Raw genomic sequence first — 17140 nt, 5'->3', positions numbered from 1 at the left:
TAGTCAACAGAAAACGCATAATCTTCCATCAGGATAATGCAAGACTGTATGTTTCTTTGATGACCAGGCAAAAACTGTTAAGCTTGGCTGGGGGGTTCTGATTCATCCACCGTGTTCACCAGACATTGCACCTTCGGATTTCCATTTATTTCGGTCTTTACAGAATTCTCTTAATGGAAAAAATTTCAATCCCCTGGAAGAGTGTAAAGGGCACCTGGAACAGTTCTTCACTCAAAAAGGTAAAAAGTTGGGAAGATGGAATTATGAAGTTACCTAAAAATGGCAGAAGGTAGTGGAACAAAAGAGTGAATACATTGTTCAATAAAGTTCTTGGTGAAAATGAAGAATGTGTCTTTTATTTTTTTTTAATGAACCAAAGGCACTTTTTGGCCAACCCAATACTTACAATGTCAGAAACTATTTGCCCATTATAAGTTTTTCTAAAGTTTGTGTGCTTGGTAACAATATTCATGATCTAAATTTAACAAAACCAAAAAATTAATAGTATGATTAAAAATAATGTTCCCCTGTGCTTCTAACTTAGTGTTAAAAGGAAAAATACTAAATGTTTCAGTTAAATTATAAGTGATTATTTTTCTTGAGTGTTCATATTAAGAACTATTTTTGAGAAAATAATAAATACTTTTAAAATGCCTTATCTTGACAAATTAATATAGTAAAATTGTTAAGAGTGTGGTCTTTGGAATCAGATTATGGTCTGGTCCAGAAGCCAGATCTAGCTATCCTGCCTTAGATAAGTTACTTAACCTTCCCACACCTCAGTCTCCTCTTCTGTAAGTTGGGTATTTTTTTTTAGTACATACTTAAGGAGAAGCAAAAGAAGTAATATGTATAAAGTACTTAGAACAGTGTCTGGCAAATAGGAAGTACTCAAAATGTTAGTTATTATGTCCATGAAATTACCTTTTAATTTGTGTGTGTGTATGTGTGTGTGATTAGCCCTATCTAAATGAAATTTTTCATAAATGCAATAGCTCTTTTGCAAAGGGAAAAGTTTTAACATAATGAATTTCAGTTTAAATGGTAAATTATCAAGCAAAACTTTACAAAATTTATCATTTCCAAATTTATTCTTAGAAATGCTTCTTCCTGGAGTAAAACAGAGACCCTTTCTTTTGATGATTTAGGATTAAGGGCTTTTGGATAGAAGAGTTGCAGTAGATGTCATAAACCACAGTGGCTAAGAGTTTGATTCTGGAGAGAGACTGGATGAATTGGAACCCTGGCTGTGCTGTTCTTCAGCTCTGTGAAATTACTTAGCTTTTCTGACCTCTGTTTTCTTGTCTATCAAGTGAAGATAATACCTACTCTATAGAGTTATATAAAGACTAAAAATATTTTAAAGCACTTAGAGCACTACCTAGTGTTTAGTAAACATTACACAGTATTATGTATTAGTATTCTTTTGTAATTAAAAAGGCAATGCACTTATGTAATATTGCTGTACTATTTTATTGGTAAATATTATCTAGTCTTATGTTAAGATGACATAAATTGGGGAGTTTTGCTAGAGTCTGGGTTTTCTGAGTTTGGTCTCTTGGACCTTGAGAAGTACAAGGAATTATGTCTTTTGTTTATTAGCCTGTGTATACTTTTTCTAAGTGTCCAATACAGAACCACATAAATACTTCTGTTTGTAAGAGAAATATAGAATGCAAGTAGATAAAAATATACTAATACTTCCACTAATGAAGAAGAAAAACAAAATATTTTTCCTTATTCTTCATTTTCATCTTACATTTACCACTGGTACATGTTATGGAATTATAGAAGTGTATGTTGAACTAATGAAGAAATTTGAATTTCCTCCCTCTTTTTAAAAGAGATATGTTAGTGTTGTGATCATTGGTCCTGAAGGGCATATTTCGAAACTTCTCCTAACTAAACTGTCTACTTTTCTGGCTTAAAACTATTGACCCTGATATTTCATCCATTTTCTAGTTGAGGGGGAATGGAGATGGGCCAGCTTCTTGTCTCTATTGTACTATAAGCTGTTCATTGGTAAGATCTATATCTGTTTTAAATTTATATCCTGTATAGCACTTTAGTACAATGCCTAACATGCTGGAGAAACCATACATTTTTATTGAATGAGTAAGATAATGATAAAGTCTTAACATGGGAGTTTTTCAAACACAAAATTTGCATATAATAGATACACCTTTTTGATATAGGAGGTTCTTTTCAGAGAAAGGAATTTGAAAAGTAGTCCCTTCCAGTGCATGAAAGTAACTGGACACTAATACCAAAGAAAGGCTGTGTGAAGGAATTTCCTTCTATTTGGTTACTCTGCTGGAGTATTGACACTTTTTGCACAATTTATATATTTCCTCACATGTAACACAAAAAGATAGATTAGAGGCAGTGGTTGCATATTCTTGGTTTATAGTATATTGTCTCTGGGTAGAAATATCTGGATAATTTTTTTTCTTACCATAGTTTGAGATGTTATTTAATATAATTAAAATAAATAATTTGCCTAATTATAAGCTGTGGAAGAGTGTTAACATGGGAAATGTAATGAAAGTAGTAATTTTGTAAATGATTTTTACATCTACCTTTTAATGCCCCCTGTCTGAGTACACATTGTTAAAGGCAGAATCTAATCTTTGCTTGAACTTGTGCCTGTTTAAATAGAACTCTGATAAGATGTAACCAGTAATGTTATAAAAACTTAAAATTTTTATGCCAAAGAAAATAAGAAACTAAGCAAAATTAAGACCTAATTTAAGAATTCCTAGTTTCAAAGAACTAATATACAAAATTTCTTAGCTGCATAGAATTTTAGGACATTTGGGAGCTTTGTTTAAGTTCCAAGCAAAGCAAAGTCCCTTATCCTCCCCCAGGTTGTGCAATCTTATGGAGATTTGAGTTCCAAATAAAACACAAGGCATTTGGGGTCTGTTGAATATAGTATCACTCGTAATTTCTTCCTTTTAAACTGTGGTCATTTGTTTTTGAATTAATATATTCGGTAGAAAGATTCTAAAAGTAACTGAGAAAAGCATATTTATAAATAGAAATATTTATAGTAACTAAAGAATAATGCCAGAGTAATATCAATACGTTAGCTCCCTTTTCCTCTCTTTGTCCAGAACAGCACTGTCCAATGGAAATATAGTGTGAGCTATATGTGTAAAAAACTGAAAAGAAACAAGTGAAATTAATTTTAATAGTATGTTTTGTTTAATCCAAATCTAGTATGTATTTTATACTTTCAGGATATCTCAGTTAGAACAGGTACACATCAAGTACTCTGTAGTCTCACTAGACCATAGTATTGGACAGCAGAGGTCCAGAAGATGAGTGACTTTCGAAGGAATCATTTTGTTTATCTTAGCTTTTTTCTCATGTTCACTATTAATAAATGTTAATTTGTTATGTTGAAAGTATTTATCGTGGAAACTCAGATATTTGAAAAACCTATAAAAAATAAAAGTCCTGACTCTTCCCTATTAACATTTTGGGGTCTATCATACCAGTTCCCTTGGATGACTACCTAAATGTAATTTTTTTTTTTTTAACACAAATGGGAGTGTGTTATATATAGCTTGTGTTATATATATAAATTGATTCAAGACCATAACATTTTAAAATTTACTTTCATATGAGTGCCTATACCATATCCTTTTAAATGGCTACACAATCTTTTATTATATGGATGCACCTTAATTTAATCATCTGCCTGTCAATGATCATTTCAGTTGCTTGTAATTTTTTGATTACAAACAATATGCATAGAAAAGGTGTTTATATTTGTGTATAAATATTTTCATATGATAAGTTCATAGATGTTAACTTTCAAAGTAGATTTCTCCTGTCAGATTATCCTTTAAAAGAATTGTGCCAATTTATATCCCTACCAAGAGTATATGAGAGTTCCTCTTTTCCCATGAATTTTTACCAATGCTTTAAATTGACAAAGACAAAAAATATTGATAAACCTAGTAGGCACATATATCTAGTTTATTTTGCTGTCTGTCTTGCTCTCTTTGTGAATTACCTGAGAATTATCTGAGTCTCCCTCCCCCCATCAAACTCCCCACCCCTTTTTTGTTTGTCTCTTTCTGAATAATTTTAGGAAGTATTCACATGTGATGGATACTAACTCTTTGTCATGTGTGTAGCAAACAGTGTTCTTCCAATTTGTCCTTTGTCTTCCACTTGTGTTTATGGTATCCCCTGCTCTGTAGAGGCTTTAAAATTTGTCTTTTATGATTTTTTTGTGGCTCATGCTCAGAAATGCCTTCGTCACCTATAAAATATGGTCTCTTTAAAGGTTTTCTAGTACTTGTATGGTTTTATTTTTATTATTTAAAACTTTGATTTAATCTGGAATTTATTTTGAGGAAGTGGTGAAATATGAATTCAGCCTTAAAAAAGGTCAGTCAGCTATCTCAGCAACTCAACACTTTTCATTGATCTACCTTCTCTCTGCTGATTTAAAATTCCTCTGAAGGAGTATTATAAATGCACGGTAAAGACTTACTGGGTTTATGTGGAAATTTATTAGTGGAGTTAGCAGTCAAATGAAAAAGAGTCTAGGCTAAATGCATGCCTTTCACCTTCATAGACAAGTTGAATTTAAAATTGTATTGCTTATATTAGAAATCAAGCATAGCTTAATGTTCAGTTAATTCGCATTTCATATGAAAATTCAAACTCCAGAAGAGTTAAGTAACTAAAATATTATGTGAGTTCTGTACTATTCATTCATTCATTCAATCAATCATTTATTCATATGAGGAACTATTCTAGGCATTGGAAATAGAGCAGTTAACTAGATTCGTAAGGTCCTTGCCCTCATGGAATTTGGGCTTTATTTAAGGAGATACATAAACAAGAAATAATGTACAAACAAACAAGATAATTTAGGATTATCTTAAGCAGATTATTTAAGAGTTGTGAATGGGATAACAAAGTGATGTTATGTGGGGAGGTAAAGTGAGGCTTTCTAAGACTCGAAAGATGGGAAGGGGCCAGTTATGTCCATATCCACAAAGCTAAAACAGTAGTAATCCAAATGCAGAAATTGAGGGGTGGGGGACGGCATGATGTGTTTTGCTTTTCTGTGTGTTTTGCGTGTCTATCGTACTTGAAATTTTCTCACTGAAATTTATGGGCAGATTCTTTAGTTTCAAGTCCTCTTGTGGGCCCCAGTGACATTCTATGTTCATAGCATTTATCATACTGCAAGTATGCCTGTCTTGTTCTCCCTCCAGACTGTGAGTTCTATGAAGTCAAGAACTTTGTCTTTTATCTCTATATTCTCAGTATCTAGTATACTGCATACTCAATAAATGTCACAATGGGGCACTATAAACATCATAAAGGCCGATCTGTTATCATGTGCTTTGGATCCTGTTCTCTCCCACCATTTCAGGAATCATTACATTCTTGTTCTAGTGTATGCAAACTCTGTCTCAACCAAATTCTTTTCATTAGGATTTAATCAAACTTAAACCTTTCCAATCTTAAAAAGCTTCCCAAATCCCTATGTTCTGTCTCCAACTATTGCATTATCTTTCTCCCATTCTCAGCTACACTCTTCAGAATTTCACTTATTTCATTTTCTTACCTCCTACTTACTCTTTAAACCTACTTTTGTCTGTTTTCAGCCTGAGATTTCCAGTGACTTTGAAGTTGCTAAATTCAGTTGACATTTTTCATTTCTTACCTTATTTGGTCTGTGAATAGCATTTGACACTTAACTCATAATTCTGCTTGTAATTTCTTCCTTGGGCTTCCTTGCCACTGTACTTCCATGGTTTTCCTTCTGTTTCTTTGTGGGTGCCTTATCAGTCTTTGTAGGCTCATCCTCTTCTGGATGACCACATAATCTTCAAGTTCCTTAAGACTCCTTTGCTGGAATAATACACAATGAGAGTAATTAAGTGATATTTTAGTTCTCTCATAGTTGATGTCCTTGAGAATGGTTCTCAGCACAGGAAAAATGATATGTAGGTGCAAGATAGAAAAGAATAAATAAAAACCTTGTATTCTTGAATTTGAATTTGGATTATCACTATGAACTCAGGATATATTTCATGTTAAAAGCATTTTCCCCTAACTCTTTCAACTTTAAAAGGCCTAGATACAATGAATAACCCACAATGAGTGGCCTGGAAAAACATTACCCATTCAAAAACACCAGCTCCTTGGAGAAATGGCTGATTCCAGGTTTGGGAAGAAAGTGTACAAGAAGAGCCTGGAAGGTCTTCTCGTAACAGATAGTAAGAAGACGTTAAAGACTATTATGACTGAATCAAAAGGAATCACGAGCCAGTTTGAATCGACCTTTCCACCTGCCAAAGATGGTACAATTTGAACACCAATAAAGATAATAACTGCAAAATATTGAAACCCGTTAATATGTTTGGTCCATGAGTTTATAAGTGATGCTGTAAAAAAAAGACAAAATTGATCCCTTTTAGAGGAATGTAATGTACCAACTGATTATTTTGAAAACTGGCAGCTAATGGAAAAGAATCAAGCATTTATTCTTGCCTCTCATATAATGGCTCACTGGCAAAGCAAATAGTAGATAAGGAAAAGTGCTCTTCATAGACATATTCCAGCTGTTAAATAAAGAAGCGATGATAGAATATCACCTTTTGGTAATCCTTAATGAGTTAATGGATTTAGGCATTGGTCATCATTGTCTACTAATTGCACAAAAAATGAAACAACAACCAAACATTTTCCTCCTGATAGAAGGACACAGTACCATTTATGAAGTGATCTTGCCACCAAAATTTGACCAAGGCTCTAGATTCAACTCTCAATTCATAGAAAACACAGAGGAACATGTTAAATGTCACTACAGTGTGCAGTTAGTAAAATCCAGCCTCTGGAAAAATCTACACAAAAATATCAATAATTCTTCAACAAATAAATTGCAAAGGGAGTAGATGAAAAGACTTCTCCATGATCAACTAAGTACCTGTCTGTTCCTCCCATAGCTTCTGCATACTTCTCTCACGACACAGCATTGTTTTGAAATGGTCTTGTTTATAGGTATTTCCGTGCCATTAGATGTGTGATATATTTTACCTCTTTTTATCTTCTTGTTTTTAACTTTTGACATTTTAATAATAATGTGCCTTGGTGTGGGTCTCTTTGAGTTCATCTTATTTGGAACTCTCTGAATTTCCTGGATCTGGATGTCTCTTTCCTTCCTCAGATTAGAGAAGTTTTCAGCCATTATTTCTTCACAGTTTTCCGTAAGTAGGTTAATGCCACTATACATCCTGCCCTGCAACCTTTTTTTCATCCAACATGCTGGGTATCTCTTTCTGCATTAATAAATACTGCTGCATATTGTCATTTTTTGGGACTCTGAAATGTATTCTTCTTTTAATATATCTTAATTTAATTAATTAGTCCAGTACTGATGAACATGTTTCTTTATAATTATTTCCTAATATAAAAAATGTCTTGCATTTCTTTGAACACACCCATTTGTATGTATGTGCAGTTCTCTCCTTAGACTAGAGGTGGGTTTGTTGGGTCAAAGGGTATGTTCATTTAAAATTCCTATATTGCTCTACCACCTTCTAGAAAATTTAGACCTATTTTCATTGTCCTAGCAGTTGATGAGGAGGGTTTTATTATGCTTGAAGTCTTGTTCATCAGCTCTGAGCAAACACTAGTTTTCAGGTAAAGTAACTCTCAGTCTTTTTTTCTTTTTTTTTTAAGCCCTCTCTTTTGGTGCCTTTCCTTCAATTATTTCTCATCTCTGTGTTGGCAGCAGGGACTATTAAAGCTGTGTAAGATGCAACTGGACATGAAGCCAAATAATTGTAGAGTAGTATGTGATTTTCTCATAGTAACTACCTAATACTGTTATACGTACCGTATTATCATATGTGTTTTTGAATAATAATGTAGAATATTATACCTCTTAAAACCTTGATCACATTTATACAAAAAGCCTGATTTCTAAATGTCATCCTATTTATATCTGCTTGGAGAAACTAAGATAATATTAGAACTGTCTTTTAACTTCTTAATAATGTTTCTGTTCATACTTGTTTATTTCCCAGTAGCCTCTTCTAGAGGAAAGAACATGCATTTTTAAGTCTGACTGAACTGTATTCTCATTTCGGCTTTGCCACTTATTTGATTGTATGTGAAAATCTCTTAACTTTTCTGGGCCTCAGTTTATCTGCAAAAGGGGGGTATATTTGATTGCTGTCTGTTTGAATGACTGCTCTAAGGATCAAATCAAACATTGTATGTGAAAATAGCATAGTGTCTAGCAAATGCTAATAATTCAATATTTGTTCATCTGTTTCTTTTGTGGTGTGTAGTAGTGATACATAGTGTTTTTAGATATGTATTCACTATCATGTATACTCTTGCCTTCACAGAAACCTTCTCTACATATACCCTCAGAGTCTCAATTTTGCCAACCGTCAAGGTTCTGCCAGAAATATAACAGTTAAAGTCCAGTTTATGTATGGGGAGGATCCTAGCAATGCCATGCCGGTAAGAAATGTTCTTTACATTTCCTATTCTTCACATACAGTTCAAATAGACCTTTTTTGGGGCAGGGAAGGTAATCACTTGGTTGGCAGCTCTGAACTGGAAATGAATGTGATCTTGCAAACAAAATTTCTGACTTCATTACTTCCTGTACAGGTAGTAATGGGTTTATTTGAAGTCTTATTTATTGAGGACTTGGTATATGCTAGGCACTCCCAGTGATACAAAGATGAATAAGACATAATCTAGAGGATATTCAGAATACATAAAATTTTAAAATAATGAACTTCAGAAGAGGGCCAGATCAGAATTACCTAGGGTACTCTTACCAGAGCAGATACCTCTTCTCTACTCTTCCATCTGTGATCCTGATTCCCCGCCTTTAGAATGAAAGGCCAGGTAAGGGAGGTGGAAAGTGGTGGGTAGTATTATGGGGTTGTGGTATAGTTTGAAAATGCCCCCCAGGTGATTCTAATTTGCATGGTTCTTACCATCTTTGTTGAGAAACTCTGGCAGTAGTTCTTAACTTTGGCTGCATTTTACACTCACTTGGGGAGCTTTTAAAAATACCAATGCCCAGACAATCCCATTCCAATTACATTATAATCTCTGGGGTGGGATACCAGGCAGATATCAGTATTTTTAAATCTCCCCAAGGGATTACATTTTGCAGCCAATATTGGTAACCAGGGTATGTGCTAATTATTAGAAGATTGGTAGTATAGGGTTTCAAAGGTATAGGTGTTCAGAGGAAGGAGAGAATGCCTCAAAGGTGGTTAAAATGTTCATAGCAGTGGATCTGTCTAGACTGTGGGGAAAGGAGAGCAATTCAAGTTGGAGAATGTCCTTCAACAGAGGTAGAGTGGTGAGTGGCCAGTGAGCCAGAGCCATGCAAGATAAGTCAGGAATAGTAGATTGAGGCTAGATTGGGGAGGTTCTTGACTGCCCACATTGTCATTTAGGATTTGTGGGACACTAGTAAATTCAGGTTCCATGAAAGTAGATTTTCAATTTACGGAGTAGGAGCACATCTATCACTGTAGATGTTCAACCTCTGAAAGAACCCTAGTGGAATGAAAATGCGCTAAGAACAGGTGCACTGTTTACAGAGTTTTATTTTAGCCTTCTATGGCAGTCATTTGAATCAAGTTCTTTTGATTTTCTACAATATTTACTAAGAAAACTATATATTTTCCTTTCCACTGTAGCCTCAGTTTCATCAACATTTATAGATCTTGATAGCAGCAAGCACAAATTATTCATCTTTGTATTCTATGGCAGCTGTTCCAGATCCTTGCATGCAATACATGCTGAATAAATATTTGTTCAATAAATGTAGAATTTATTTTTGAGGTTTGGAATGAGCATTTCATGCTTTTTACTAGCTCTTCATGTTTGCCGAAGGAATGAATGTACTAATCATAGTCAATGAAAAGATGCTGGATTGTGAAAATAGATGGCTCTGTTATCCTATATGTGAATGGCCATATGAATTTGAGCTTATGACAAATGTAGTATATGTAAAATAATTTGTTTTTACTTTTTGCCTAACAAACTCTTCCTTGTCTTAGCATACATATAGCCTCCTCTACAGAGCCCCAGCTGCGTCCAGCCATATTGGCAGTTATACCACTCCTTCATTTGGTGCCACCTTAGTGTCTTCTCACTTTTTTTATGGGCTGTTTCATTTTATGGTTATATGCTTGTTTCTTTATCTCAGCCACTAGACTGTGAGCTACTTGAGGGCAAGGACCATGTCTTACTCATATCTGTATCTTGCCTATCATAGTGCTTGGCATAATTGTTGCTCAGTCTATGTTGATGAATGATTAAAAATACATGTTAAATGGTCAAAGGAACACTTTTCACTTCATATCATTGCATGTTATGAAAATAAGTTACTTTTTGAAAAACAATAGCTTCTCAGAGGGAAAACAAGGTACTGCATTCCTTTCTCTTGTGTATTATTAGTGATATGAAAATATAATGCTTTTATGTTTATGTGAGTGGCTGGTTTGAAATAGTGTATAAACACAGACACATTATATTTGCTTATTTTTTTTAAAAATGAAGACTGTCCAAATGAATCTTAAGATAATTTTTTGATCATACAATGTTGATATGATAAAATCATAAACTTCATAATTTTGGCACTGGAACAGCATTTTTATAAAAACATAGTAAGGTAGTCTTAGAAATTGATGAAATTAGACATATACAGGAGACTCATAATTATTATACTTTTGCATACCCTTAAAATAAAAGGACCTGCTTGAAATGTTGCAAAAAGAAACACAGATATCTGTTACGTTCTTTTTATTTAAGGATGGTGCAACTTAACCCCTTTGTATAAGGAGTAAACTTTGAGTTGTTTTACCAGTTGTGTGATAGAAGTGTGATGACATGTCCACATACCTATTCATGCATGTGTAGAGATGACTGGCCAGACTTAGAAGTTTAATCTATGACTAGATAACATTGTAAGCCTGTCACATAGTAATCATAGCTATGACCTTGACATCATTAAGCCATTTATGTAATCTGCTGCCCTAATTAACCGTAGTATTGCTTGGTAGAATTCGAGAGGCAGATATACAAGACTGAATTATTTTACCTCTAAACCTTCTCCAAAGTATTGTAGTAGTAGTGTATTTTTTTTTTAATGTGGTGGATTTGAAAAAAACAAACACATAAGTAAGAATATAAGAATGGAGCTCCTCTTCCATTGTAGAGTAGCTTGCAGGGAGTACTGGAAGTTAAAGGGTACATAGCTTGACCTAAATTAGGGTATTTTAATATCATTTATAAATAATTTATATTTGACATTCAGAATGACTTGTTTTAGTGGAGAATCCACCAATTTATATAGTAGATATATGCCACCATTCTAGGATCATATTTCTTATGTAAATTCCAAATGATGTGCTACATCTAGATTTTAAAATGAATTCTTTACCTTCTTTAAGAAAAAGGAAAGAAATGTACCTTATTGCCCAATAGATATAAATATAATGGATAGAAACTTTTTGAATGTTTGAATGTCAGATGGGTCTATAGTTGAAAAGAAATTTACAGTTAAGCAATTGAACGTATAGGCACATTGTTCTTCATTGGGCTTATTTTGCCCATTGTTCTCAGATATTAAATCAGACAAATTCTTACATAGATTTGAAACATCCAGCATTTATTACAACAAAGTTTCAACATGCTGTTATTTGTTACAGGTAATCTTTGGTAAATCTAGCTGTTCAGAATTTTCAAAGGAAGCCTATACAGCCGTAGTATATCATAACAGGTACTGAATTCAAATATTTCTTTCAAAGTTTCTCACTTCTCAGTGGCATTGTTAGCACTCACGTTAGTGTGTTTACCAAATGCTTTGCTGCACTGGATGTGCAAATTCAAGACAGCTGACATCAGAGTTATAATTTTCAACCTGTAGATGCACATTCTCTCCGTAGACATCTCAAATATAAGACTTTATGCACAAAACATCTTTTCTGTCAAATTCTCTGATCCTTTCATTTTTATTATATTGTTATTGATTATCTTTATGGCCTCTGGTCCTTTGGTCTTTCCCTGTTATTTTCACCTGACACTTTGTAGTTTTACTTAACTCTTTACTAAGCTTGCACTCAATTGTCAGTTAAATTGGTGCAACATCCAATAAATCTTCGACTCAGTGACTTTCCCTTTTACTTCTTTGGGAATTGATTGTTAACTCTGGATAACCTTTAACTTCTGCTTTTTTTCCCCTCCTCCTCTTCCTCCTGCCCTCCCTCCCCTTCCCCCTCCTTCACCTCCCTCTCCCCCTTCTTTTGTTTTGATTATCGAATGCTATTGGAGAAAAAACACAAAATTGTGCCAATCAGGGCTGCCACAAATTGATGTTATTTTATCATATGATGGGGCTACAGTAATTTACTTTATCACATTTTATCTTCTTTTGGCCCCTCTGTTCTTTGGTAAATTTTTTTGTCGTCACTTTTTTACCTTCTCTCCCATTTGGCAGTAGCTATTTTAAGCTTTTCTTCCCCTTTCTCTAGCTCCTACTTCTTTTCTATTTGCTTTAATTCTAGTGTTCCTACTTTATGAAGTTGATTGAGACCATCTAACTTGAGATCTATCAACTTCTGTGCTCTTCACCTCAAATTGTCTCCATGCAGATCTGCCTTTCCTCTGTTTCAAAGGTGGTAATGGCGCACACCTTCCTCAGTGTGGATCTTTTCATCTCTCCTCTCAAAACGATCTTATCCAGGCTCTTCAGAATGTGACTCCATCAGTTATTCCTTTTCTTGCATCATCAGTCTTCTATTTCATTGGCTCCATCTCTTATTGCCACAAAATTTGTTTTCTATACTTAAAAAAAAGTCTTTCTTCAGTGCTGTTGTGTAGCATGGTTTTTCCTTACCCTCCTTAAAACTTTTCTTTCTCACGTTTATTTTATGACCCTCTCTTGGTTTCCTTTTATCCCTTTGAACACTTTAATAGTAATTATTCTAATTTTTCTTTTTCTTTAAAACATAGGCCTTCCACACAAAATACGAAAGTTTTGCCTTTATCCTTCTTTTTCTATAATATTCTCTCCCTAAATAATCTTATATGTATTTCCAGAGTTACATTCAATGAAAATACTACTACTTTTACATTTATGTGGATTGTTCGCACTGTTCACTTTCTCTCATAACCTTCTTTCTGAGATACAGATGTGTATTTTCAGTGGCCTTTTAGGCGTATTCATTCGAGTGCCTGCTGCCTTCTCAATTTCCATGTATTTGTTGTCGACTCTCTTCCTAAGCCAATCGCTGTCTGACTCTTTATTTTTATTAATCGTACTACGATTTTTCAAGTTGCTCTGACTCAAAATGTAAGACATTCTTGCCTTCCTTCTTATTTTGTCTAATATACAATCATCTTTTACATCTTGATGATTGTATTTCTGCCTCATTACCAAGCATATCTTGTGCTGTCCTGTTTCTGGGCCTTTCTTGGATCTTTTTTCTGTTGTAATACTGGTTCCCTCTAATTGAACTCCTACTCATACTTTAAGGTCCATATCATATATCTCTTCCTAAATGACAGTTCCCTGATCTAAAACTTGAAGTAATCAATTCAGCTCTGTTCTTGAAGCACTTAACCTTATATGCTGTACACTAGGGGTCGGCAAACTTTTCTAAAAAGGGCCAAATAGTATATATTTTAGGCCTTGTGTGCCATCTGGTCTCTTGCAACTACTCAACCTTGCTGTTGTAGTGCAAAATTAGCCATGTACAGTAAATTGCAAATAAATGGGCATGGCTGTCTTCCAATAAAATTTTATTTATGGACCCTGAAATTTGAATTTCATTTAATATCTCAAGTGAAATATTCTTTTGAATTTTTTTAAGCACTTAAAAATATAAGAATCATTTTTAGTTGGTAGGCTATACAAATGAAGTAGTGGACTGGATTTGGCCTGTGGCCATAGTTTGCCAACCCCTGCTTTATAGCATAGCTATTGATATATGTGTGTCTTACTTATATTTCTACTGAATTATATATTTTTGAGGGTTATTTTTCTTGTGTTCATCTTTAAAACCACCACAAAAGTAACACAGTGCTTAGCCTAATGGTGGGTAATTAAAAATACTTGTTGATGAATAACTCGTAGATGTTTAATTTTCCATAAGAGCCTTTACATAATATGATTTCAGGAAAGAAATGAACTAAAGCACTAGAAGCCAGAAAAGATATTTATAAAGAAGGTTGTATTTTCTAAAGTATCTCAGTTTGTGGCTAGGTCTTTATTTTGTTGCTCTTAGCATTAGGAGAATTAAAATGATACAGTCTAACATTACTAGTAAATTCAACTTTCTCGTAATTCAGTGGTGATTAGTGAGATCAGTAATAAGATATATAACATCTTTTATTCACCAAAGTCATCAAATTCTCAGATGGCTAGCATTAGCTACCTTTCTTACGGGTATTAAAAGCCTTATGCCGCTTAATTTTTCTGTGATCATATCTACACCTGTTAGCATTTTTGAGGCTTATTTGAGATGGAAGAATATTTGACGTATTTAGCATCAGAGAAAAATCCCTAACTGGTGGGATGGGCTTCACTTTAAAGGTAGTTGGAACTATATGGTTTGGATGTATTTTCATTGAGTACAACAGAGAGATATTAACTGAATATGGAAGATGGGGATGCTAAGGTTCTATCCCTTTTAGGTCTATATCATAAATAGCAGCCATGCTATCTTATAAAAATGCTCTTAGGGCCCACTCTCAATGAATATTGAGATGCAAGTGCCATTGGTTTGATCAAATATGATATTTGTTGTATTCCTTAGTAGCTGGGAGCCCTTCTAAACGGTGGGGCACATTGCAATTTGTGGGGATTCCCTGATTTTTTCTTTTCTTTTTTCTCTTTTCCTTGTCCTTTTTTTTTTTGTAAAGCTGTCAGTCAATACACAACTGTCCATGTTTAGGTAACATTTATTTCTTTAGCAATGGAATGATAGATATAAGACATTGCATAGAGAGCCCATCTTGATACCAAGTTGTCTAAAAATTCCTTCTTTCTTTCTTTTTTTTTTAACAAAAGGATAATACAATTTAGTCTTACTATGAAGCTGTACTCCTATAACAGAAAAATGTTTTTCTATGGTATGATTATAAGATATACACTTATAAAAGCTCATTATTTTTTTTCTATGTAATATGTATCCAAATTGGTTTATAAATATAGAAAGCCTTGCCCTAGTCTCTTCTCTTATACAGTTTCCAATCTAATGAAGATTTCAGCATCAAGGTGGTGATTATTAATGAATTTTCAAATAGTAGGATTACTCAACCCATTAATAAAAATGGGATGAGAAATTTCAGAAACAGTGGCAGCTCCCTCATCTGGAAGTAGGGGTTAGTTACTTAAGAGCTTGGAAATAAAAATATTTTGGACTAAAAGAAAAATTAAGCATGAATCCTGAAATTAATTTTAAAATTACTCAAACATACAAATGCAATAATTGTTTATTTTGAACACATTACTGACTATTGATGTTTTGTTTTGTTTTTGTATGAAGGTCTCCTGATTTTCATGAAGAAATCAAGGTTAAACTCCCTGCTACTTTAACTGACCATCATCACTTGCTTTTTACTTTTTATCATGTTAGTTGTCAACAAAAACAAAATACTCCTCTTGAAACTCCTGTTGGATACACGGTAAGTATATTTTGTTAAATATTTAGCCCTTTGATCTTAAATATAATTAACAATATTTAAGATAATTGGTGTTCATTATTATTTGAGTATTCCTTATCTGATTCCCCATGTTCTTTAGGAAGGATCATCATAACAAGAAAATTCTCAATATAGTTAACCAGTGTCATTAATTAACTAACTAACATGTATAAACACTTAGGTGTTGGTCCTGATTATTGTATATTTACCCAACAGTACTGTGTAAATGTAACAGTTTTAAGGGTTCTTTGGAAGAAAATGGTTTGAACGTAAAATGATTAAAAGAGACCCTTGGTAATTAAAACCCTTTTTAATTGTCTTAATTAAAGCAATTAAAACGCCTGAGTATTTTTTGAAAATCATTACTACTGAATTACAAAAGTAAACCTAAGATGAATACATCAGTGTGCTACCACAATTTTGTCAGAAAGGCATGCTTTCACCTAAAAGAGAAAAACTAACATTTGATACATATCTTTTGTCTTCAGCTTATGACATGAATTTTTGCTAAATGTAAGAAAATAAGTTTATGTCATACTTCTTAGTTTTGTTTCCAACATTCTTATCTAATCAAATCTTTCTTTCCCTATTTACATTGACACTATTACCCCAGTTTAAAATTGTTTCACTTTGTGGCCTTTTCTACTTTCTATTACCAACTTTCCCTTGGATAATGAGGACCTGCTATAGATTTAAGTATTGCATAGTTAGTTGGTAATGTTTTGGGGATCCTCCTTAAATATTGTTGGGGAAACTTCTTTAGAGGAATTATGAAAACCTATTATTATTACCTGATAATTAAATCCCCTTGGTGTTTAGTGATGGGAAACGAATTTGGCTCATACCAAGTTCTTAAAACAGATTTTCCAAGTAATTACTTTTATAACAAACATATTTAAATTAATATTGTTTCCTTTTATTTAAAAGTGGATACCGATGCTTCAGAATGGACGATTAAAGACTGGGCAGTTTTGCCTACCGGTCTCACTGGAAAAACCGCCACAGGCTTATTCTGTACTGTCTCCTGAGGTCAGTTTCTCTCACATTGAAATTCTCCAGTTTGAATGAAATGGGCTTTTCATTACAAAGATAGTTTTCTCAAACTTGCTGTTTCTTCTCTCTCTAAGTATGTATATAATGAAGTAATAATATTATTTTCCAAGGGACATTAGCAGCTTTTATGATGACATATGTGACTTGAAAAAAACAAAAACATTGGGAAAATCTCAATCAAGAATCAGTAGCCACTGTTCAAAAACCAAAGTGCCTTTTGAGAGAATGGTTACATGATGATTACCAATGTCTCTTAATGCTTTGACTACAACTGTTTGTAACCATTAATCTGAAATGTGTCTTGTGAATGTTCTCCTGGTGGCATTTATTTTTCATTATAGAACTTTAAAAGTTTTCA

The 17140-nt window shown here is 33.6% G+C and overlaps 1 protein-coding gene across 6 annotated transcripts in view; it reads left to right on the top strand.

Moving 5' to 3' along the window:
* The window catches only part of DOCK7 (dedicator of cytokinesis 7), a 204838-nt gene that overhangs the window by 81182 nt on the left and 106516 nt on the right, over positions 1-17140 (top strand). For 5 of the 6 annotated variants that reach the window (XR_003002608.1, XM_024740388.1, XM_024740390.1 and 2 more), the window contains 4 exons: positions 8394-8511; positions 11733-11803; positions 15573-15711; positions 16657-16758. Coding sequence is in view for 5 of the 6 variants with exons in the window: in XM_024740388.1 (XP_024596156.1) it covers positions 8394-8511; positions 11733-11803; positions 15573-15711; positions 16657-16758 (430 nt within the window). In the remaining variant the exon portion in view is untranslated. Of the gene's footprint in view, positions 1-8393; positions 8512-11732; positions 11804-15572; positions 15712-16656; positions 16759-17140 lie in introns of those variants that run through there. The other variant, XM_024740393.1, reaches the window with a different exon arrangement.

This window comes from Neophocaena asiaeorientalis, unplaced genomic scaffold (genome assembly GCF_003031525.2).
Source record: "Neophocaena asiaeorientalis asiaeorientalis breed wild unplaced genomic scaffold, Neophocaena_asiaeorientalis_V1.1 scaffold581, whole genome shotgun sequence".
Lineage (NCBI taxonomy): Eukaryota > Metazoa > Chordata > Mammalia > Artiodactyla > Phocoenidae > Neophocaena > Neophocaena asiaeorientalis.
Note: the sequence above shows the minus strand (reverse complement) of the source record. Positions and strands in the feature narration are given on the sequence as shown.